The 26,688-nt window shown below is 39.1% G+C and overlaps 1 protein-coding gene across 7 annotated transcripts in view; it reads right to left on the bottom strand.

The window, feature by feature from the left end:
- Window positions 1–26,688, bottom strand: part of FAM135A (family with sequence similarity 135 member A) — a 99,636-nt gene that overhangs the window by 48,159 nt on the left and 24,789 nt on the right. For 4 of the 7 annotated variants that reach the window (XM_055809852.1, XM_055809851.1, XM_055809853.1 and 1 more), the window contains 2 exons: window positions 24,174–24,294; window positions 2,400–2,479 (listed from right to left, as the gene is read on the bottom strand). In XM_055809852.1, coding sequence (XP_055665827.1) covers window positions 2,400–2,479; window positions 24,174–24,294 — 201 coding nt within the window. The remainder of the gene's footprint in view (window positions 1–2,399; window positions 2,480–24,173; window positions 24,295–26,688) is intronic. The other 3 variants (XM_055809848.1, XM_055809849.1, XM_055809850.1) reach the window with 1 other exon arrangement.

The following is a 26,688-nucleotide window of genomic DNA, read 5'->3' as shown; positions in this document are numbered from 1 at the left end:
ACACGTGGCCAAGGTCCCACTTCCTATGCAGCATCCAACTCTGAGTTACAGCCCTCGCTCAGTTCTGCTGACTTCAGTGTAACGTGAAACAGCAACCTCAGAAGTGAGACAGGAGTTGAAGGGGAAAAGTTAATGCCAGAACAGGCTAAGCCACATCTACATGGGGAGCAAGGTCTCACAAATGTGAAGTCAACAAGGCAGAACTACTATATTTTTTAAGTCAAGTATGCACTGACTGGCCAAGACTATTTCTAGACTTCTATCCACACAAAAAGCCATCTCCGCAACAGAGGGGAAAAAATAGTGAGGAATTAAATTTATTCTTATATCGTAAAAATGGACATTTCATTCCGAACCTGTGCTTTTTTTTTTTGGCTTTTTTTCTTTTTTTTTTTTTTTCCTTCTGAAAAACAGCCACAAGTTTCTAACAGAAGGCATTCAGAACAGCCTCAAACCTGAAACAACCTCATACAGGCTAGAATTACATATTAACTTTCTAGAGCGTGACTACATCTCCCTTCAAATTACAAGACTGCCAGGAGATCTTCACAAGGTGAAGCTAAAGCAAGTGGCTTGCTCTATCGCATCTATAATGACACTTGTTCTGGGTCCCAAGTAATTCTAGTGAACTACTAAAGGACACGGGAAACAGAAATGGAAGAAAACTGGATTTACATTATCGTGGGATCTCATAAAAAGATTGGAAGGGCTGGGCAAGGCGATGCAAAGGAACAGGGAGAAGGGAGAAACTGACACTGTATATTCGACTTGGGGAAACAGAAGGAAGAGAGAGATCAAATAGCCTGTGGGAGAGAGAAAACACACAGCTAAGGTAAAGGAAACTGCAGGTGACTCGTGCAGAGGCTAGGGAGTGCCAGAAGTAGGCAAAATTATTTGGACTGGAGTGGGAAAACCATTACACACTGTCAAAGGGAATAGAACAGCTAAGTATGAGGAAGGTAGAACAAGAGATAAATAGAAAAGTATAGGAAGAAGTACCTGACCAACACAGGACATCACTCTCAAGTGAGAGCTGTAGGCTCCTGTCCAGCCTCCTCTATGGTCAACAAGCAACAGTTCCTGGGTTTGGAGGGGTTGTTTTTTTGTAAAATAGCTGCTTGTCAAATCAGATGCTCGTGTCAATAAAGCACAGAGCAATATAAAAGTAAGAAGGAGCAGCCAGGGGGAATCATGGGCTGATTTTTTTTTCCCAACAGCACTGCTAATCATCTAAACTCACATCAAATTGCAGTCTCAATGTTCACATCCTTTATGCCTAGTAACAAAAGAGCTAACACATACGCCACAATTTACTAACATTGCAGCTTTCTGAAAAAATAACTGAGACTAAAATATACTATGAAATAGATTTTTTTTTTTCCACCAATATTAAACATATCACTAAGTGACACTATTAAAAAGTATGTTTTACTAAAGGATCATTTAGCAGAGCTAAATTCTCTCAGCCACACTGAACTTTGCCTTTGAAGTGGAGTAATCTTGGCTCACAAGATTTATTTCACACAAATTCAAGAAATATTCAGGAAGCTTGACTAAAATTCAGTATCTACATTGTTGCTCTACTAAGAGTTACTTTTAAAATAGCCTCAAAAATGCAGGTTTCAGGTTTCAGTAATCTCATATCACATTTTCTCAGACTGTAGTACGTGTTTCTTCCTTGCAATTCCAAGAATTCCACCTGATATTAGAAAACTTAATTCATTTACTGTTTTTCATGTTTTTACAGCATGCTGAGGTGCAGGCTTCACAGAATTAGGAGAGCATTAACACATTTCTCCAGGTTCAGTTTGCCTGGACAAAGAAACCAAAAGTGAGTGCCAGGTTAATAAAAGAAAAAAGATGAGGAAGTGGGTAATTCCGTTCAGGAGGTTAAGTCAATTTTCAGCTTTGCCACTGGACAGCAAGACAGCAAGTTTGAAAACAGCAAGGCTGGATTCTTTCAAAGCCTTCTTTTCAGAAAAAAATGGGCTTAGTAATCTGTCTAAGAGTCTGTATCTGAAGTTCTCCACTACTTCAAGGTATCTACTTAAACGTGATCTGCCCCTGGTTATCTTAGCCTGAAACATGGAGAAAACTGAGCAGATCAGTGGAAAAAACAGAGAACACTATATAAAGGAATCACCATGTTTTGATATCAGCAAAGGAAGTTAACAGAAGAAAAACAGTAACACGAATTCTGTAATCAACTTTTAAGTCTCATTGCTAAGAACAAGCTAGCTTTGCAGCAGGTCATCATGAAACAGTATGTATTTTTGTTGTGTTAATAACAAAATAAAAAACCACTTTTATATTAGTTGTAACAATATAAGACAAAAATTATGCTCCCTTAGTTAGCAAGCAAGATAATGACTTCATTTACTAAAAGTTTTTGCACTTACCAGTTGCATGTAACAAGCTAGCTTCTAATTTGTGTGGAATTCTTGGAGGAATTTTCATAGATGCACGGATCTGGTAAAAGCTAAAGCAAAAGATAGTGACTTGCAACACCTGGTATAGCACATCTCATTCACCATATACAGATGCATACAATGAAAGGCAGAAACGGAGAGTAACAAGGAGGAACAGGGCACTAAAGTCTAAGAAGCTTGAAACTGTCTTATTTTGACTCTTCATCCTATTGTGTTTTTTTGTTTTTCTTCATCATTTACCAGAGTGACAGCCAACACATGAACAAAAGAAGGAAGACTCAACACAGAACTAGTCTTTCCACACCTCACAGGGCTGAGGCAAATATTTATGGAGATACATGGTAAACTACACTGATATGAATGAACAATTAGGATTGTCAGCTACACTACAACCATCTCAGAAGGATCTACCATGTAGCGTATCTACAGGACTACTATAGCCTCTTCTGCCACCGAAGGAGCTATCTGTGAAACTGCAACATGCTCCCTGCCCCCTCCAGGATCCCTAGAAATCACACCACTTACCAGACACTCTCTACATTGCTTGTGGCCATCAGATACTAAAGAGTGCAAATAAAGGGTCACACTAGGCAAAATATGACAGCGCTTGCTGTATTAAGGCATAGTACTATTGCCTTTATGCTATCAAAGGCAGGAACCGGAGGCTTGAAGCCTCTAATTTAAAAATCCCAAACCCACAGATGTCTTTAGGGTGTCTGCCCCCATCTTTAAAACATTTCTCATCTTTTTCAGCTCCATACTGTTTCCAACCTTGATTGTCATCTATGAAATCCCTAACTGTCACCATACCAATTTTATAGAAATCTTTACATAATACAAGCACCCATAAATACACTTGGATGACACATTCTATCCATCTCATCCCATTGCAGATAATTTATTTTTGTCTGAAGGGGTTAGCTTCAGCTCTTCAGTGAGATGACATGACATGACCTACCACACAGCTCCACAAACACTAACACCAACAAAAGGGAGAGAGCAAGAACGTTCACAAGTAGAGAGTAAGAAGACAAACCCACCTTTTTAGGCAGAAGCATTGTCCTAAATGTTCTTATGAGTATGCAATCTACCCTTTGTATTCCACTCACAGTGTACACACACTCAAAACTCTTGTGGTTCTTTTTCATCATTCTCACTATTAAAATCCGAACTACTCTAATCTATTGTGTTGTTCTGATATTGGCTTCTAACTCTTCAACTGAAGCTGACCATCCAGGACTTCACTAGCAACTGATGCAAGCGTGTACTAGCCTAACAATCAACCAATAAAAAAAAATATCTCCATGTAATCCTACAAAATTAAAGTCAGCTTGAGTCTGGTCAAAACTATGCATCAAAGAATGCTTTACAACAGAAGACACTTAATGAACCAGCAATACTGCTAGAGGTAGGAGATGACAGCAAAATGTTTTAAAAATCCAGTAAAACTTAACCCATTGCAAACTAATAATTATGTATTTTGTTTTTAGAAACCCACAGGTCAAACACGATACCGTACACATTTCTTAACTTATTCATAAGCGCTAATTTAATTCATTTTGTATTGGATTAAAAAAAATAAGTTTGCACTGTCATCTTCTCCAAGAGTATAAGGAACTGAGGAGGTTAAGAAAGCCCTCTCAACATTAACCCAGCAGGATGCAATCTAGTACACTGCTATATTCCTTTTCTCTGGGTCAGATGTGACTTCATTCCATTAAGTTACTCATTTCACCTATGCTGAGGACACAGAATACATTATAATGTATAATATCCTCAGCAAGGATAGATATACTTTCTACCAGCCTCAGCTTCACAGAGTCATTTCTGAATCCACAGTAAATTTTTATCAAGAGCGTGACACCCTATCGCTACAAGCTGCATCTTCCCATGATCCATATGACTAGCCTGTCACGGCTGAGCATGCTGTTACTTCAGGTATTAAGAATGAAAAATTGTTGGTATGGTTTATATTAAATATTACATCTCAGTAGTTCACAGACATGCCGATATTTTACTTCATCTCACTCTAACCTACCAGACTGGGTTGCTTTATTAGACTTTACAGTACCCCAAATCTGCACCATTCTCAGTTCATGTTTAGAATCATGTGACAGCTCTACAGAGCATAAATTTAACTAAGGCTTAACAACTTTACCAAATGTGGACACACTAACAAATTAGGACTGTAACAAGGTAAAATGAAAGGCATAGGCAACACAAAAAATGAGCATCAAGCAGAAAAAAGGTGCAATGTGATACTCCTATTACTTAATGCAATAAGACTTGTTTGCCCTAAAGATGCTACTGACTGCTTACAACATGGACCTCAAAGAAAGCAATCAATAGAATTGGTTGTGTTTAGAATGTAATTTATGAAACCAAAAAGCTGTTAGGACATACTTCCTTCTCCTGTTATTACTTGCTAGCAATTAAGCAAATGCAGACTATTCTACCCTATATCCAGTAAACCCTTTACATGCCTGATACATTTTAATTTGAGTTAATGGGGAGATAAAAGTGTATTGTTTGCTTGTTTGAGACAGGTGGCTTTGATTTTCACCAGATTTCTACTTTAAGCAGTTTATAACATAAAGCGTTCACCTGTTAATCTGAATAATAAAATTCCGCAGGAGTTCAGCTCAGGGCAAATATGTAAACATCAATTCAAGACCTTGTGCCTGTACCTTTGAAACAATTGTTTAACTACATCAAGATATTTAAATATGAAAACAACCTCCTACACAATATCTACCCAAATTATTCAGTCACTTATCTTTAAGTGCCGTATGTATTAAGGATCTATCTGCAAAAGAAGAGCTATGATACTGAAACAGGGTCCTTTATTCACAAAGGAATTACATTTGTTATATATAAAATAGTGAAATGCTTTCTAAAGTTAAGATACACATTCCTCATATGACAGCAAATTTTAAAATAAATGTCAAAACCCCCCCCACAAAACAAAACAAAAAAACAGCCAAAAAAGCACAAAGCCTTGTCACTCTTCTCCTCAAGCCCTGCCTTCCTCATCTTCCTTCTCTCTCTGGTTCAACTCATTAATCAATTTGTGTCACAATGCTTCCTTTTCTATTACACAAAAACCCACAAAACCAAGTCACTTTCAGCTATTTCCCAGCTATACCATAAACACTGTTTAGTTCCCACCTGCACAACAACTGACCCATAAACCTGATCTATTCTATTGTATCTGCTTGAGTTTCCACATGAGAATTCAGCATCAAGGACTTGTTACTTGCCTACCACATTCAATTATTCCAAGTATCTTTAAAAGACTCCGTAAATAAGATCTGAATACAATCAACTTTCCATTATCTTATGTAATGAGAAAATGAAGGTATCCCGAGTACTGGAAAATCCCAGATAATAACAATGCTACAGAACATGCTGCTGATGGTACGGGAAATGTGCCCAAATAGATGAAGTAGCTTGGGTCTACCAATGCTTTTAAACCCCAGTCCAGCATCTTCCAAGACGTGGCATGTGCAGACCTAAACACGCGCAGTTGCAGATTTAGTATTACAACTTTTCAGAAGGTGCAACAATTTGTTTCCATCAGTGTGTGTATACTAGAATGCCACAGGAATGGAGAACATGGTACAAACATTTAAGTGGCATGGCCTGTGCTAAAGCAAAGACAGTAAGATTCACGTGACCAGCCTTTGTACGGTGCATTTTCTCTGACATGTACCTGTAAGTCGCAGGAGCGTGACAGAGGAATACTCAAACTGACCCTGCACCAGTATGGCTCCTTTTCAAGTCCTGACTCTGATGTCAACCTGGAAAAATGCCTTACTGATTATAGATACAGGAGCTCTATGTTATTTTCAACATTTATGTAAAACTGTTTTCCAGAGCAGAAATATTAAAAAGAGAAAACAGATCAAGCTTTTCCATTACCAGTAAGATTCCAGAAAATTACTGGGGTTCTTACAGCTTAGACAAGTAGTGATTTTTTAGTGAAGATTTTAGAACAATAATTTGAAAAAAAACTGAGTTAAAACCTGCTCCTTTATTTCTCTTTTGACTGTGTTAAATGAGGAAAACACCATTTTCAGATTATTAAGGATTGCCATTTTCAGATAACAAAGAAGTCAGATATATTTTGACAAAGACACTTTAAAACTACTCTCCTTGTTTTGAAGAATCAATGAATGGTATTCAGAAAGGTGGTATACTGTAAGAACACACATTAATCACCCATGAAAACAAAGCATCCATCAGTGTAAGGACCTTTTGTTACCTTTTGCTCAATGAGCTGAAGCAGGATAGCAGAGTATTTTGCTAAACAGAGAATAAAACAACAGAAGTACCAGCAAGAACTGTAATTCACAGTATGATTTTTTTAAAAAAACAAAACCACAGTAAATAACTGACCAAGGGCAAGCACCTGATATGCAGTAGTTGCTAAATTGCCCTGATAGATTATGCCATGATGTTTAGAATCACCACCTGATAATTCAGCAAGGTGCATTTGGATCATCTTTGATGATACAGCTATGGTTTAACATTTAAAAGCCTAGACTACAAAGGCAGCTAATGAAGTAGAGTCTTAATGTGAGTCACTGCAGTACGGGCAGCACAGGGAACAGATTTGGGATGAACAGCAGACTGACACTGAATGAAGGTCTGACACCACACAAAGAGCAGAATTTGAGAGAATCTTTAGCATCATTTTGTCAAGACAATGAGCAGGTTGCAACTGCTTGACATTCATGTTGCTGAATGAGTGATTTGAAGGACAGCCTCCAAAGGGAGACTAAGTAAACTGAGACCTGAAACAGTCTTAAAGATAACTTAAGCAACAGGACAGGCTGCCCAGATAAGCTGTGGAATCTCCACCCATCGAAGCTTTCAAGATCCAAAGGGAAAGAGCTCCAAGCAACATGGTTTGGATCAAGTGCTGACCCTGCTTTCAGCGTAAGGGTGGACTATGTATGACACGTTACTATCCCTTCCTGAACAAGCCTATGATCCCAGAGGATAAAGGAAACCTATAAAACAGGGCTCAGCGATTTACAACACGATGACCAGAAGGCAACACAGCAAGAAGTGCGTGTGGCTGGGAGCTGGTACACAAAACAAGTTGGAGACACATCTGTGAATAGAACATATTCCAGCTCCTGTCTTTCCTGAGTCTAAACTCAGTACCTGTGTGTACACAGGCAAGACACTTCTCAACTGCCGATTTGCTTGTTTCTCTGAAAGGCAGCATCTTCCAGTTCCTATTAAACTTCCAATGTCATAAACCTGAGGGGAAAAAAAAAAAATCTACAACGCTACCTCTGAAAACGTGCCAACCTCTCCTCTAAATGCTTCCAGCATTTACCTTTACTTATTTTGCCCACAGATGTGAGGCCAAGGATGAACACCCTATCTCTGGCTCTGGTTGCACTGCTTAAAAGCTTTGTCCTGGAACAGTTCCACATCCATCCCCCAAGAGGTACCTTTGCATAGGCTTCACAATGTGTGAGACAGCCTAAATATTTGAGACATTTACTGCAACAAACATACACAAGCAAACCAAAAGTCACCAGTGGAGAGCTTTTAACTATCCAGGAGATTTCTGCCATCCCTTGTCTATGCGGTCTTTCTTCCATAAATAAATGTGTGCACTTGCTGATGTCCATTTATCTCATGTGGTCCTCAACATAATCATATGCAAATCCATAATCACGCTATTAAAAGGTTCAAGGATATCTACAGCTTACTGTCCTTACTACAGACATTGCAGCAAAAGGTCTGAAAAAGGCAGTCAGAATTACTACTCTCCTGTAGGCAGAGGAGACTTCTACTGTCCATCAATATAAAGGATTAAATCTTTTCCATCAAGCTGCATTAAAATCTTGACAATTCAAAACCCGACATGGGCCAGAAAATGTTTTCCCAACACAGGAAAATTGACAGGTTTTTTTCAGTGGGATCACCATTTAAATGGGCGTAAGTAAGTTTTTTTCACCACATTTGTTGAAAAAATGTAATTTATAATCTGAGCAAGAAGTAAGTTTATCAATAACCGCAACATATCTTGCTATCAACAAAAAAGGAAATGTAGGCAGTAATAGCTCTTTGACTTTTTAATGCTCTCACATGGGACCACAGGCAGCAACGTGTGCAAATGCCATCATGAAGAACAACCATTATTAAACAAACATAAAAAGCTCATGCATTAGAAAAGCACATGTACTTTTACAGAGATAGCTGCATGAGCATTTACTTGAAAAATCACCTACTTTTCCAGCTAAAGTGCATTCCAAAGGGAAACGAACATCCTGAAAAAGCTTCATAATACAATTCATTGTTGAGGTTAAAGTTTTTTGCAGTTCCTCTTGCCAGGCAGAGGAAAGGCAGAAGCGCGCCTTTTCATTTTCCCTGAACCTTACTGCACTCACTGCACACTTAAATGCGCTCAGTCACATCAACAAGAGCAAGCATTGAACATCATGGACTACAAAATTCATATCCACATTGGTTCACCTGCATGGCAGCTTGTAAATTTATCAGTTCACCAAAGGAAGGAACAGCTGCAATGTTGCATACACAAAACCTCAGAAGAGCTCTTGGGATCTACTGAATGCAAGGCCCTGTTGAAAACACACCCTCTGCTAGAGACCACCACTAAGACTTCTTTTTCCAAGGCAAGCAATGGCTCAGACAAGCATGCTTCATTTGGTGCATGCGGAAACAGAGCTGGGGATGCAATGCTGCTTTGTAAATACAGAAAGTGGCACTGAAATGAGGAACTGTGAGAAAAATGGACAGAGGAGTGAGTCTCCTAAGGAACAGGTAGCCCTGGAGGCAGTGATGCCATTGGTAACAGCTGTGTCAGACTGACCCTGAAAGAGCTGTGTCTTCTACTGTTCTTCTACAGATCACACCTCCTCCCACAGAAGCAAACCTGTACTACCAGAAACTCCTGCTGCTTCGAGAGGTTGGGTCAGCAAAATATTGAAAGAATCCAACGAGAGAGAACATTCTTTTATTTCTGTTCAGCATCCCTCTCTCCTACAAGCTAAGCCCCTTGCTACTGCAGAGACCCTACATTACTAATTCTTTCATGGATTTATAAAAATCCATCTTAAAAGCAGTACAGATACTTAGTGTTTCACACAACCAGTCATAAGCCTGTACCAACAAATATCAGCATACATGCACTTTTCAAGGCTATCTAAGATTGCTTCTGATGTTTAAAGCATTTCAAATGACTGTGGAACACAAATACTCTATTTTAAACATTACCACAAATTCAGCAGATATTTTTTTTTGTAAGCTTTTAAGTATTCTGCAAAAAGGCACACAAATAAGGGGCCAAGAGGAAAATCAGGAGGGGAGTAAAATAAGGTGTAAGGGAACAGAAGTAAGAGAATATAAAATAGACACAGAATAAAGACACAGGTAAGGAAACTATGATTATCAAAGTGACAAATGTAAAAAGAGAAAATTTCCGCATCAGGAGAAACCTACAGTCATCTAAAAACATATGATCCTACCAAACCCAGCTGGGGCCCACAGACTACCAAATGGCCAACAAACTAGTTAAAGGGCTTATTTAGACAGTAGGTTATTTAATACAGGTGTGGAACACACAGATTCTTATCCTGCAGTCACTTTGTAGTATATACTTCTAATATGGACCAACAAGAGATTACATTCAGCTAATTGTAAGGTTTATCTCATTTAACAAATGCTAATTCAGATACTTGAGCAGCAGGAAAATTATCCTGCCCAAAAGACTTCGTTTAAAATCTTTTATCAAACCCTTCTATGAGAAATACCAGTATTTCCCGGCTAGCTAACACATCTTTATTAAGACAAATAAAACAAAAAGGGCAGACTTACAGGAAATAGATAAAAGGTTCCCATCTATGTGAAAGCAAGTTTCCTGAAAAGTGAATTACTTTTACCTCACATGTCTATGGCACACACTACTTTTGACAATTAAAGATATATATATAAACAAAACAGTTCTTAGACCAAAAATTTGATGAGAATTATTTGGGAGCCTAATACCTTAAATAAGCCACAGCACCTTGTTATGAAACAGGATTAAGTACATAAAACAGGAGACAGGGCAAAGTAAATGCAGCTAGGGATTTTGCCTTATTATTACAAAAGCCTTTTCTCCACGTTCTTACCACAGGCACATTCAGGCAGAACTCCTGCAGTGGCTATGAATATTTATTTAAAAACTTGAAAAGGGAACACTCTCAAATAAGTAGTGCTTTTTTAAAGAGCCATATAAACATACAATACTAGGTTAGGTCTTATTTAGCCAAAGATGTATTAACTCCTATTAGTTTATGTTCATAATTTTAGTTCCTCTTTTATTTCCTAATATTGCTGAAAGGAACAAGAAAGAAATCATACTAAATTACCTTACTTCTTTAAATTATAATAGCTCCATGAATCTCATCTTCAGGGTTAATGATTTCCCATATTCTCTTATATGACAACTACTTAACTCTATTTAGCTTGAAAGTATTCTTTGTTTTGACTTTTTGATTCAGCATACTAGCCTTGCAAATGACATATCACAAGTGTTTAACCACTGAGCAGCTTGAACACTTTGGTTTTCTGGGGCAAAGGTATGGGACACTGGGTTTTCCTGGTAACCAGAGTCACAAATTTTCAAAGTTCCACCCCTTGTTCACAGGCAGCAGGTTTTACTCAGACACATCATAACACGTTAATTTTGAAATCAAGGTTTAGCAAACACAACAGATGGGAGATCAGAAGACAAGTCTGACAACTCATTTTCTGGCATTCACTGGTCCTTCAAATTTTTTAAGTTTTGCAGCTGTGCAATTCTGTTCCTCTCATCTGTTAGTAATCAAGTATACAAGCCTTACAATTCACTCTGCAGCTTATTTTAGGGAAAGGCAATCTCTGTTTTAATAGCAAATAAATCATCCATTAAACCAGGGATGGAAATTCAGGTACCATAAAGAAAATTACTGCAAAAAATCATGAAAAAAAAGCCCATGTGAACTGCTGTGTCTTATGTAAGATACATCAAATAAAGGTCATCACTCTACCCCTTACCAAAATCTTCATCTTTCCCCCTGTAGAAAACTATGTCATTCAAGGAAGTCACATTAGCTCCTCCAGTTCAATTTATTAAATTGAATCATTATAGTTTCAAATATAACATAGTGCTGTGAGATGTTATTAGGACACCAAAAAAAGTCTTTAAAAATCAGAAGCATCTATCTTTTTTCCTTCAAGTAAGGCACAGTTCCATGATTCATTTAAGTCAGCTTAAGACAGAGCTGCCACCAGCAGGAGCAATTTGCAGTCCAAAACCCCTTTTACATGTTTTTGCCTCTCCTCAAACAAGTTTTCATATTCCAGCAACTGTATGGTAAATCAGATCAACATGCTCATCCACCTGGAAAGCGAAAAGGAAAAAAAAAAAAAAAAAAGAATCCCCTAGAGGCTATTAGAGAAGGTAGGGTTGCACAGCCAGGGGAGACAGTGGGACCATTCCCTTCAGTGACATAACATGGGCTTAGGTCAGGTTGAGCTGCTGGTGGGACTCCATGCTCAGAAAAAACGTGAAATTGTACTGTCACTTCCTGTAATTATTTTTTCACCCAACTTCAAGAGTTTCAACTCTAAAAAGATTGAGAGAAGAAGATCTACTCACTGTGTATTGTGCTTATGCATTCATTATTAACATAATTCTTAAGGAATAATCTCAAGGGAATATTACAGAACAATGTTACAAGCAAGCTATGAAAAGTTAGGAACAGAAGTCAAGACCTGTTTCTCTAAATTCCAAAATTCACATTCTTATTAAGATGATGCTAAAAGCTCATGAATGTCAAATAGTAAGGTGAGCATTCAAGATTTGAAAGAGAGAGACTCCCAAACACTCCACTTCTTAACCCTTCATGAAAAGGAAGAAGTTGCTGTTCTTGAAGAGACTTCTTATTTTTCCCACGGTAGAGCCACCTCCTACAGCAAAAGTATCTTTGGTGTCCAAACATCCACCCCATCTAGTACATGGCAGTAAATACACCCTTAGAAGAACAAAGTTAAAATTTCAAACTCACAAGAGTTAACCTTCTGATGACAGTTTAAACAAATTACATGGGCACCACAAATAGACTCGAGTAGCCAAACACATTTTTCTCCCGCCAGGTTCCACAAGCTGGTTATCCTGAAGACATACAGCACCCACGGAACCTGTTCAACAAGTCGTAAGAATTGAACAAGCAAACAAACAAAAAAAATCCTTTTTCTAAAAAGTCTGCGTTTTGTCAAAGGCTTTTGTTTTGAGAAAGCTGTAAAAAGCACTGCAAAAAACTTCCAACAATATCCAAGATAATCTGAAATAACTTGTTTGTAGGAATGTATTCAGGAAAGGTAGGAAACAAATTGCTGAAGGAAAGGCATGCAAAAATACTACGAGATGAAAACTGCAAAGGGTAGAATAGTATGACGAGGAAAAGGGGAAAAGTCCATAGAAGCACTAGCCATAGTAATAAGATTGAAGCGCTGAGATGGTCAAGATGACGGTATGACTTACTATAAACGTATACTGAGGAGCCTCAATCCTTCCATGGACATGAGTATCTAAATCCTTGTGTTCCCCTTATGAGGTTGACCTCCTACCACTGCTCCCTGTAAGCTGGGATCTGCAAAACTCACTGAAGTAGAATCCAAGCTCTCCTTGGAGAGTTGGAAGCTGAAGGTCTCTGCTGCTCTGGATCTGCAGACTTGCCTTTCTATCATCTCCTTCCTCCTTTCAGAGCTGACCTACAGAAAGGGACTTGGCATTCTAGGGGTGATTAGGGCCCTTTCCCCAGCAAGTATCAGAGTGGGTCCCTTTGTCCCTCTGCAGTTGTTGAAGTCCTTCTCTTTGTCACTCATGCAAGTGGGCATCTAGGAAATCCTGCCTGCCACTCCTCATAACAAGGAAATACCAAGAATAATGTCTTGAAAATGAGGCTATACTTCTACAACATAAGGAATTTTTGCAAGAAATCAAGTTTAAGGAGTTCTGTTTTCCTCTTTTCCTCTTCCTTGTCCTCCCAGGCGCTCACTCTTGTCCCTCCTGCCGCAATACACCGCCACCTTCCTCAATGATACCAATGCACTACTGGCAGAGCAGTTCTGCAAACTGGAGCAATTCAGCAGCTCAGCTTACAGCAGGCCTCTACAGCAGCTCAGCCAGCGCTGCTGACAAGGCAGTGCACTGCAGTGGCATGAAACAGCCAGCAGCAAGGAAGGTGGAAACTGCAAAAAGGCATCGCCAGGCAAGTTCTGTATCTCTACATGAGAGCTTTAGGGAAATTAGAGTTGACGTACCTGATGTCTGACATAACTCTGTATCCTATGGGCAGGGATGCCAACTGAGATGAATGCAGAAGTTCAAACAGAGGTTTTGTTTCAAAACATACTAATCTCTGGTCTGCTCTCACTCAGCAGATCATACTGACATAATGGCTTCTCCTGTTCAAGAGATGTCTTCCTAACACAGAGGTTGGAACTTCTACAAACATTTCTCTCAGGATGCAGTTCAGCATTATAGTTAAACCAAACCAAAAGCTAGTTGGTGACAGAAGCAGGGATCCCATCCCTCCTGTGTATTTTATACTCCTTGTGCACCAGCACTGACAGAATATCCGATCCTTATGTGGGCTAGGGAGATAAACCAGCAAAACTGGAATCATATTCTCTGGTTTTTTATTTTTCTGCTGGCTGATCATTTTGAGCTGACCAGCCCTAAGGTAGAAGAGCATTACAGCAGCACATAGGAAGCACCAGAAGCAGGACCACCCTCTTCAGGCAGCTGTCATCCAACAGATCTTCCTATCTGTTACCCCTATGCTCTTACCCCAGCGTTCCTGCCAGCTTAATCCACTCTCCAACGACACTGCTGCCAAAAGCAAGCCTGTCTTATTGACCACAGAACTGCATAACTGCAAGAGCAAACAGGAGAAGACCACGCATAGTCACACCTTTTGGCAGATACATGTGGTTGTACTGGCTCAAACCAACTACAAATCCCTAGACCAGAATGCTGTTTCACAACTGATTTGGGTTCATGGTATTAACAGTGGGCTATGCTGGGTATCCTTCTCACCCTCTCCCTCCACCAAAATCAGTGCTCAGGCAGTTACACAACCATGTATTTCAAAGAAAGTGGCACAGGTGGAAAATACACCTTTTTTTCCCCTCCCCAGTCTGATCACCTCCAATAGCCTGGAAGTTACTTCTTGCATTAATAACACATGCAAATACAAATGAGTGGTATCAGAGGTCTTGATCATTTAGTAAATGGTATTCATCATCTCTCTGGAGAAACATGACATATTTTTAAAAGCAATTTTAAAATTTTGCAAAGAAATAAATGAAGTCATTTATGGATAAGCATGAACGTGATGGTCCAGTCTGGAGGGCCTCTAAGTCTTTGGAGATGCCTTGAGCTTCCTTGCCCACTGCCAACACGAGTTAGAATCTAAGAAAGGGAGAACAAGTGGAGTGGGATGAAATAAGGTTAAAAAAAATTCCAAAAATCTGAGAAGTTACTTGACAGGGAATACAGTAATTGACAGGAAGTTTAAGGAGTGAGAAAGGAAGATATTTTTGGGAGAGCACCTGATTGAAGTGGAGGCAGCACATCTGAGTTGGTGGACTGAGACTGGTTCCGTATACAGATAAAGCTATATGCTCTCTGAAGAATGTGACGATCCAGTGAACTGCTGTTTGTGATTACAGACACAGGTACACATAAAGGTATGACTACATGTATGTGCAGCGGAAGACACACAAAGGGACACCATACCAGGAACTTCTGTTGTATCACATGGCAGTCAAGACTTTGGAACACAGAATGAGCATCTTTCTCCCTCCCTTCCTTCAGATAGCTACAGATGGCAAACTAACCTAAAGAACCAACATAATCACCTTTCTGATGTAACTATTATGTATATTAACCAAGCACACATAAATAGGGCAGAACACATGACATATTTTTCCCTGGTTTTCCCCTGGTTACCACCACACAGACACAGTCTGAACTGTAAGCCCGTGCAGAAGCTACACGCTTCTGCACAAAAAAGAGTGTTAACACCTGAAAGAGTCTCAAAATTAGCGATATTAATGACTAAACATGTATTTCATGCAAAGTCAAAACTGCTACTGCTGTCACATGCCATTCCAGAAAACTGAACTTAGTAAAACGCATAGATTTAGAAAAAGAAGGTACATACTCAAAAACCCATTATTCTGATGTCTTCAGCTAACACCTACTCCCATTCTTCCTTCATACAACACACAGAAGCTAGCTGTCTTGTTCTACAAATAATAAAAAAAAAAAGTTCTCTCTCCAGAGAAAATACTTTTATATTCAAGACTATCTTACGCTGTCATTTACTCCCTCACTAAACTCACTTATGTTTCTGCTGACAGTCCTCACAGCAAGATACGATCTTTACTCTGCAATGTGAAATGGTACTTGGCCTTACGTACACAAGACACATCTTTCTTTGGCTGCATAAAGAAAGAAGGAATTACGTAGACTCCTGAGACAGAGTCCTCATAGGAGGACAAATTATATAAGCCATATCACAATTACATATAACCTTGCTGTCACACAAAATAGCTGCAGCTATCACAGTGCTGTCAGGCTCCAGCAAGACATTAAGATGGTGTAAGTACACATCTGAGCTGTTTATTTTTTGTTCTGTTGCCAAATTCAATGCCTGGAGGGTATGGGATGCCATTAGACAGCTTTAATTCTGAGTTGACAAAATATTTTCAGTTGCAAAATAACAATTTCAAATGCAAAAGTGATGATGTTTAACATCAGGTGATTTGAAATTGCTACCCAATATCTGAGAAGTCTAGAACATGCAATGAGTACCCATAAACACCTGACAAAATTTAAGGTATTTTATTTGCATCAGTATGGGCAGGTGGGGGTGGGGATGGGGGTGGAAATGCAGGAAAAACTCCAACACACCTCCGGGACAACTACCATTACCAACTGTTAGCTAGACCTCTATGAATAATGATTGAAGAAATAAGCACCTGTACTGTCATCTTTACACATCAGAATCCATACCTAAACCAGGTAGCTTCAGGATCTGATTTAACTTCTTAAGCTGGACGCTAGTCTTTTAGGAATTAACACAGGGTAGAGGGATTCTCTAGGCTTCAGAGCAGAAGCCCAACTGACAATAGCTCTAGGTGACCCCTAGAAAAGCTTCCCTGCATGGCTAGAAGTCTCCTTGTACAGGCACTGAACTCTGTTATCTGAAGACAGGCAGTACAACATCCTCTTGTCTTCAGTTCCTCTCACACAGATAAGGCAGAGTATACTTCAAAAGCCTTAATTTCTAAGCTAACTCAAAGGAAGCAGTGCTCAATTTTCCACTTACTTTTCCAAATCCTGTTCTCAATAAATACAAAGCTTTTCATTTTAAAAAACAAGACGTTAAGGTACCATCACATGGTACTTCAAATTCTTATTGCTCTTTGGGACTAGACCATGTCATTGGCCTCTCAGACATCCTGCATCAGAAAGTATAACAGGATATTTGGTGATATTAACTTTTAACTTCTGAAGCAATACCAACTTAAAATACAACTTCCACACTGTTCATTCCCAGTCTTACCCATTCTTGCCTCAGAGCAAGCAGGACCTGTGTGTGTGCATCCACTGTTGAACTAGAATTAGAAACCGATCCACTTTTAAAAAAGAATAAAACCAAATGTATTTGCATTATTTGTCCTAGACAGACTAGTCCCTTGAGTTTACAGTCCAACCCTCCAAAACTTGAATCCATATTACTGCTATTTGTATTATTGTAAAACCATAAGCTGAAGATCAGAGTTCATCTTGCAACTGTTAGACAAATTTGACAGCTTTCTTCTCCCTTTGTAGACTGTACTACATTAAGTAAAGATCACAGTACAACACTTCAGAAGATAAGCAACATGTCAGAAGGCAATGCACAATTCCAGAAAGCTGTGTCATACAGAAATGCAGTTTGAAAGTAAAAGTATGGCTGAGCTGTATGAATTAAATAGAAAACCAAACAGGTGAGTCTGAATGTTCCTTGCCCATTAGGGTGTGTTATTTGATCATATGCTAACATTACAAAATGTTAAGAGAGGCTACTTCTGTAAGGACAAAACCTTTTCATTCCTGACGCAGCCAAGAGAAAGAAAAGTGGCTGTACTGAAAGAGTACTCTTCAAATTTTAGTTTTCTGTTAATACATTATAGAACCAATGTAGACAACTTACTGGATCAGAAAAAAACCCCAACCGCTTCTCATATATTGCATTATTTCTCATGAAATTACTGTGTAATTGTAGTAAGATTCATTAAAATTTATATTCCGATTCTGTGTATTTTCTTTCACACTACACTACATAATCACACACATGGAAGCATAAAAGGTCAGTACTGCTCAGACACATCAGCAAGTATCTGCACATGGAAAAAACATAAATCCCTGACACACAAGAATACCATGAGACTGTCATTTCCAGTAGTCTCTGAAGCTTAAATTCCTTTGACTTTGAATAGGACTTAGGTTCACAAGCAACTTCGTGCTACTGAAAACTTACTAATAACCTGATTTCAGATATGATACACCTCAAAAAAATGTGCTTTATGTTAGAATCCACTAGTCTCTTCTGTGAAAGGTATTTAATATTCTTCTTCCATCTGTTAAACAGTATTTATAAAACAAAACACTTCAAAAATTGTGGTAGACTCACATTACTAATGTAAACTCTTGATGTGCTTTTGCAAGACTGTTTTATCCCAGAACAAAGTGAAGTAACAGATAACTAGACACACCGGGCACAAATGTAAACCTGCAGCTGTAATGAAGACCTACTGTTAATACTTTATTTCACTTGCACCATTCATAGGCTACTTGGGTTAACAACAAATTTACACTTAGCTGAAATAACCATTACCGAGTTCTGTTTCTGACACCTGCAATGAAACAGCAGATACTCTACTTCACAAAGAAAACTGTTACAAAAAATAATAATAAAAAAAAGACAAAGCACATGCATAGAGACATTGCTATTGAAAACCACCTAAATCCAGCTTTGGCCAGTTGTATATGCATGCATATTACTGAAAAAAATAAATTATTAGTGATAAAGTAAGAATTTAACATTGGCATTATAAGAATGCACGGATATAGGGAAAACATAGACTAAAGCTGTTTTCAAAGCAGGTCTTGCAGCAATGCGTGCACTATGCTAAACTACAAACCATCAGCTAAGTTTCTTTAGCTCATTCGATTTATCATTTCACAAATGAAAAAGCAGTACACAGCTCCAGAGAAATGAAAACCTCATCTAACTATTGCAAGTTAGGCATTAGAATTCGTGAGTCGGTGGGGAAAACTGCAAGTTAAACTGCAGTGTTAACTTTTAAAAAAGCACTGTGGCACTTTCAATAACCAGTTGTTTGAATTCAGAAATGCTCAAAACATTTACACCTCAGTTCAGGATGCTGACACAGATAAAACACATATGTAAACATGGAGGGTAAGCATTCACAGTCCACAGCAGAAAACCAAGTAAGAGACAACTTGCTCTTACAGTAACAACATCTTTGAAGAACAGCATTGTAAATAACATTCATAATCATCAGAAGGCAGCGGCAGAAGATAGAGCAGAAAGTGTAACAAGTAAAAATCCCAAACTTCTGTTACAAACAGTGCTAAAATTGCCACGGGTGTCCCCCAACCTCCTATCTGCACAAATTTTTAAACACCAGGAAAAGATAAGTCAAAATCAAATTACCAGGACATCATACATTCTGTCCATCTAGAACTGATAACATCACCACTAGAGAAAACAAGCATGCAATGCTCTAAGCGCACACAAAAATGTTTTAAGAGAACACTGTCATCTGTTCTATGGCCAAAACTGCTTTTCATTGCAGTTCCCTGGAACATGGCTTGCTGATAAAGTTTTGAAAGATTATTCTTATTAACAATTATTATAAGTAGGCAGAATAGGCCTTTCAGTAATAAACCTAAGAGCTAGCTGTCTGTTGTGCAAACACAGGAGAGTCCTTATGTTAAAGGACTTACAGAAATAAACATATGAATGTAAATATAAATAGGGAAGCACAGTGACACAGACACAGTATTTATCAGTGTGGCAAAAAATGATTTCAGGAAACAGCTTTTGTCCAAAGATACTGGCCAAACAGAAAAAAAACCAACCAACTTTTCCCTATCTCCAGCACTGAAAGTAATATTAAACTGATCATACATGTTCAGAAATCCCACACTCTGGGCAGTAACTCTCATCACAGAGAAACCCTATACCTCTTAATAGTTCTCAAGTGTATGAGACAGTATTTTTGCAAAAGATATATATGTATTGAGCAACTATTTTACAGATTTTTCAAAGAGGCAAGTCAGTATGGAAAGACAAGTAGCCTGGTTTGAAAACAAAGTAAATGGGAAATACAGCCTGACAGCACTGCTAAACTGCTGGCAGGAAATCAGGCAGCATAACACAGAAAGGATGGAGACCTTACTCTTCCGAACTATGCCTGCTGCTACACTCTCCTCTCACTGTTACAGAATGATATGCAATTGGCCCTCTTCTGCCACAACACCCTGCTGGCTCATGTTCAACCCGTTGTCCGCCAGGACCCCCAGTAGCTTTTTTTGCAAAGGTGCTTTCTTTCTAGCCAGCTGGTCCCCAGCCTGCACTGACATACGGGGTTATTCAACCCCGTCTGGAGGACTTTGCATTTGCCCTTAATTTGATGACATTCCTACCAGCCCATTTCTCCAGTTTGGTTGGATCCCTACAAAGCCCCAGCTTCATTCTCCAGGTTATCTAACCATTCCCTACAATCTGTTATCACTCAAAAACTTGAGGAGGCACTCTGTCTAGGTTGTCAATCAAAACAGTAAACTACTGACTCAGTATCAATCCATGAGGGATGCCATTAGTCATCAGCTACAAGTTGGACTTTGCACCACTGACAACTCTTTGAGCGCAATCATCCAATCAGTTTTCCACTCAACTCATTCTCCACTTCTGAAGTCCACATCGCACCCAAGCTTTGTTTTATTTCCTTTCACATTTATAAAAGGTCAGCACTACAGAGCCAAAATCGTAACTGCAGCTTTTACGAACAAAGACGACAAAATAGCCTGAAGTATCACTATCTCACACCATCATTCTCACAGGTACCAAACAATTACACTGGTTTTATTCATTCTGTCACACAATACTCACATATCAATCACTGTCTGAGCAAAACTTCCCCATCATCACATTCCACTAGTTCAGAAAGGAAAATTGTGAAGCCTTATTTGAAGCAAGTGGCACAGTGTTGTAACAAAATATAATGAAATAGCTGTATTAGATAAGGATATTACTCTATTATTTAACTTTACTACATACTTCTGTGACTTACAGCTACAGTGCAACTGTCAGAGGAAGCTAACCACCAGAATCACCACAGACATAGAACAACCTTTCTTGAACTAGATGAGAAGCAGGGAGCTACACATAAAAGCAAGTCTCGTGTATTAGAATGAAGTGTCTGCTCTGTGTATTTCTCCTCCACTTAGAAAAACAAATTACCTAAACATAAAGAAAACAGTCTGCTTTAAAGGGTCAGTTAGGAGAGTAACATAGTTATAACAGTGAGTTGATTTGATCTTGAGTGAAATACTATGAGAAATTTTGGCTGTCTGCACTGCGGATTGGTTTACATCTGCAGAGTGGTTTTGAGGCACCTTCCCAAACAATCCTGGTTTGCTGTGTGCTGCTTCATTTCACTGAGAGCCTTCCATGTATATCACCTAGATATCTCCTGGAAAAAAACTAAACACAGGCTCTGATCTACTTGTCACAAAATGCACTTCAACCTCCTCACCCCGAGAACAAAAAGGCCTGAACCAATTACTGGTATGAACAACTTCAAAATACATCCACAATGCAAAACAATTGGTCCAGAGGATGAGATTAAATCTAGACTGAAGTAACCCTAGATGCACAGAGATGTAGGGACATTAACACTGCTTTTAGTAATTAATTCCTAACGTAGCAAATTAATTGTTAGCATAAACAAAGTCATAAGTGCTTCTGGCAATAGTGTCACTACAGATATGGATCCAAGAAAACATGCTACAGTCGGATGCAACAGCTGGCAGATTTCTTCAAATAGCTATAAAACCAGGAAGAGATAATAATGGTTTTGATTGGATAGTGGGATATGTGGACTGGACAGAAAGGGAGGGTGGGGAAATGCCACAGATTCAACTGATTCAGTTCATATTTAATAAAAGAGACAAAAGACTGACATCTAAAAATACATCAGGGTCAACACTCGAACTGATAGTGTCATTCAAAGAACAGAAAAAAGCTGTTTAAAAAAACAATGAAAAACTGATCAGAATGAAATTTAGGCTGGAGATTATGACATCTCCAATAATCAAAAGAGTGAGACTATGAACTCTCCAAGCAAACAGTTTGAATAAAAATCTGCTAAGTTTTAAGAAGGAGCTTGATCAACTTGATGTGATTACTTGCAACAGCCAACATTTTATTTTACACAATTCAGAAGGTCACTATACTTCTACCAGTATGAGACAGTCAGGCTAAGCCGGGTAGGCTTGAATGCACACAATCCCAAACAAACCCAGAGTACTATCAATTCTATATCTGACTTTTGGTGAGAGAAACCACACTGAACATGGTGGTAGCTCAAAACTAGGAGGCTAACAATGAAACTAAAGATTTCCTTTTCTGCTGATTCAATCCATCATACAAGAGCTTTTCTGCCAGCATAAATATTACATCCTGTCTCCAATAAATACAAAAACAGTGCCCTAGAAAAATACTAGAACTTACCCAGACTCACAGAAATCATTGCAATAGCCACACTGCTCAGTCTTTTGCATTATTCTGGAAGCTCCCTCTCCTTCCCAACATTGCTTTCTAAGGAAACATGCCCAGAGTTACAGGTTCAGCTTGAAACCAGAGAGGTAGTATCTATCTACTCCTGTCGCTTTTCTCATTATGTCAGCATTCCACCTCTCTGAACTTGCCCTGTGAATTTACCGCTTTTTAAAGAGTAAGCTAAAGAGAAAGATGCCAAGTAGAGCACTGGTAATTATACTGCTGTGCTTTGCTTCTCAACTACCCTTCTAAGGAATCATTTGAAATGTAAAGTTAAGACAACCAAAACACTTTCTTCTTTTCAGGCTCTTCTCTACTAGAGTTAACATAACTGTCATATTCTACCCTCTCCTTCCCCACCAATTTCAGAGATTAAAAAAGTCTACAGTTCAGCAGACTCTGCTTTTTTGCTGAAGCAGTTAGAATATTCTCAGTGTTTTCCGAGACCTCTTCAGCCTTCCTTAGTCCTTCTCTTCCAATGAAGAGTGAAATTACAATTTTCCCTAGAAAGGGGACATAGTTTTTTACATATACTTTCACTGAAAATGGTAGCAAGCATAATGGATCATTGCTTCTGTCAGTACCACCTTCAGGTCAAATTTAGAGAAAAGCTAGCTTGAACAAAATATAGATGAAAACTAACATAACATGGCAAAGATAGAGGCTAGCTAGCCAAGATACATTTTTTATAACAGCCTCTTTCTCCTGAGCTCCCTCCCAATCCTACCTTTTTTTAATATCACTCTTCCCCAAAATACCCACCCCAGAGGGTTACTTCAAGGTGGAGGAACTATGTGCATCCCAAAGCAATGAAATTTTCTGATTACTTCGCCTTCATCAACTCAGCTTGTCAGAAAAATCAGAAAACAAACAAAAAAACCCAACCCTACCAAAACAAATGACTCCCCCACTTGCCCTGAATTATGACAAGGTTAAAATAAAAAATGTATTTTCTTATTACTAATATGTTTCTAAGTTATTCTACAATATTTTGGAAAAAGGAGCTATCATAAATCAACACTGATATATATGTTCCCCATCTGTAAGCGCTGGCACAGCCTCAACCAGATTTATCTAAAACAAACATCATAAGAACTACAATACTGACATTTTTACTGTAGTCTGTAGAAGACTGTCAGAAGGGCATTGCACCACAATGCCAGATGACCAATACTGTTTAACTAAAAAATAAGCTACAAAGGATTATTTCCTATGCAGCCATAGGAAAGGAGGACTTTACAAAGTAATCTGAGGACAATCAGGTAATACCAAGTGAAAGGAACGTGCACAAGCCTTTTACAGAGACCTGGTGGAGTAAGAGGAGGTCAGGAGAGTCTAAAGAGGCAGTGGGGAGTCACAGCACACTGTGAGGAGGAGAGAAGCTGGTGAAGTCCTCCACTGCCAAACCGATAAACTAATGAGTTAATTGGGGAATCAACATTTTTAAAGGATTCAAGAGAAACACCTATTGTATTTTAAACAAATGGGATTACATAAATTAAGATATGAAAGGGTAAAGACCTGGATAAGAATATAATCTACCCTCCAAATCTACAGAGCTTCCCTCTTCTCCAATTAGACAAAAAAAGTATTTTATGACAACTTCAGTTTTAGGCCAGATTATTTGAGTATTTAATTTTAATTCCTAGAAAGTATATGTCTTTCCAATAAGGAATAAAAATTTTTCAAATCACTATAAAAATAGTCAATAATACATGAAGCAACACTACACAACAGTACCCATTAAGGTCTTTCCAACATCAGCCATCAACCACAGTAAAGTCTGAAAGAACACACTACCTACCCTCTTTGAAACAAATCCACATTGAAGAATTTGTGGAGCTCCACGGAGAATTCTACCATAGCCTGAACTTCACTCATGTTTATGAGGATGAAGAAGTCAAAACTTGTCAGCACCTTAATTACTGAAAACAAACAGAAAACAAACTTTTTAGGACACAAGCTGGGGATAATGCCTATCTGGTCCTTAAAAAGGACAAAACTACACATATTTTTTGCAACTTCCTTAAATATACAGGCCCTAGCGTAAACAAGAATATAGGATGTACCAAATCTAGCCCACAGTAACTTCTATCTTTGTTGCAAAGTAATCAAATGTTATCAGAGAAGTATCACAACACACCATCAGCATAATACAATCCTGCACTTACTGATACCTACATACTGCAGCTCTGCTCTGGTACTTGGCTGGAGAGGGAGAAATACTGCTGACAAGGAGAACAAGAGCACGGTCTGCTTCCAGCCCTTGTTGAAGCAGAATGACTATGCAGGCAGCAGTGCCTCAACTCTGACATGAGGACAGGCACAGCTGAATTACAGTGTGGCCAAACAGTGCAGAGAAAGTGCCTGACAGGTCACGTAGGGCTTTAGATGAGGAGATTCTAGAGGGAAGGCAGGAGTTAAGAAGGGCAACATACCCATTTTTAGTCAATCTTTGTTAGTAGTAAAGTGTTAATTCTGCCATCTTTGCAGCCACAGACTGGCACCTTCCTGCAAATATACAGCTGCCTGCTGAAGACATTACTGAGTTCTGCTGTTTTTCCTTCAACAAAAACAGACTACACTTTCTGCAAACACTTGTCTTCAAAACTACCCAGTTCCCGCAAGCACTGTCTGGTTTGAAGAATAAGCAAATCAAAACCTAAAGCAGACTATCTTTCACGCACATTAGTCCACCTTCTGGGTCTAATGCAGAAGCAATAAACATAAAAAAGCTAGCCTGGCTGGAGCCTGAACGGATTATGGCGGGATTTTTTTTGTTTCTAAACAAAATTTGGGTGTTCGTGAAGCAGCAGGCAATACTACTGAGACTGAAACTGAGTAGCTGGCCAAAAAAGACATTGCCACAGCACGTTTCAGTCACCTGAAAGCAAAGTTACCTTTAGGAGCTACATATAGCTTACCAACTAAATTATCTTAGCATGTAACTCAAGATAAGATTTACCTTTCTGTACTCACTTTAGAGGAGCTGGAAGGCTTCAAGCACCATAGCACCGGTCTAGATTTTTAACTATAAACAAGAAGTTAATTCTGACCTTGGTTGAACAGCCAATACAAGGACTCTGCATGCACTTTACAAAAACACAGGAACAGTATGTTGCTGAAGTAACAGGGGACAGGGAAAGAGGAATTTTGCTTCTGAAGCTGAGTTATGACAGTGTGAAGAACTCTGATTAAGGGCCCTTACTGCAAGATCAAAACTACAGCATCTAGACGATGCTATTAATCTAGCTTGTCTAAAAATCCTGTCATCATTCAAATCTCAGTCAAGGGTTTTCAACAGTTTAATTGAAAGATGCTACAAGTTGTGCTACAGCATGCAGTGTTAGAACTGTCACTGATAACTTACAGGGCTTTGCAACAATTCCCTCTTCCACTGCTTCGTCTATAGGATTGTGTAGGTAAGTCTTCAGTCATCTTTAAAGCTAGAATCAATAAGTTCTGCACTCTAATTCTCTGGGGTTGCCATTCTGCATTATCATATGTGTATCACCTACCAAAATGCAAATGCATCTTCTGCAAATGGAACTTAACCTGCCACTGAGCAGACTGAGAGATCCTAGACCTGCTGTGACCCCTAGCCGCTGGGCAACAAACCTTGTGGGCTGTGCATAAAACCTGTGATGAAACTGTTCAATTCCTCTGGAAGGAGCCCACTATCAAACACCCAGGAAAAGGCAAAAGGACTTAAAGGATGCCATGGAGCAGTTTCAACCTGCTTGCATTTTTATGAAACTACATTTTCAAGGGAGGAAGACATCACACACCTCTGACTCCCAGCACAATGAGTACCACTGTCTATGTCCCTGAACAGTTTGCCTCCACTAAGAGAACAGAAAACTATTCCTGCAAGAGTTGCTGGGCCAAGGAGTCACTCCCAAATGCTTCAGGGTCCCTCAGGTCACCAGTAGGAAAACTCAGAACGATCCAGTACTAGTGCAATTTGACAAGTTTGAAGGTCCATTTTATGAACAAGTTCATTCAACAAAAAAACCCCAAACAACTTCAAGAGCCTTATCTTGCATTACTGCCAAAAGGGGTGTCTAGTGAACTTGTGGTACTTACACTGTGTCTAACAGGCTCTCACTGGGGCCACTCCCTCTCTTCTCTGTCAAGCTGACTTAGCATCCCCAGTCAGCCCACTAAAAATTGCCTGGGCCAGCAATCCCTGCAGACCAAACACAGGGTCCAGTGAACACAGGCCTGCACAACACAGCACCATGTGTTTTAATCCAGTAACACAGCCCTTGCTCAACTACCAACAGCACTTGGAAAAGTGGCCCCCAAGCCTTGCTCCA

The sequence above is a fragment of the Falco peregrinus genome, chromosome 7, assembly GCF_023634155.1.
Source record: "Falco peregrinus isolate bFalPer1 chromosome 7, bFalPer1.pri, whole genome shotgun sequence".
NCBI classification, from domain to species: Eukaryota; Metazoa; Chordata; class Aves; order Falconiformes; family Falconidae; genus Falco; species Falco peregrinus.
This window is presented reverse-complemented; position numbering and strand designations above follow the sequence as displayed.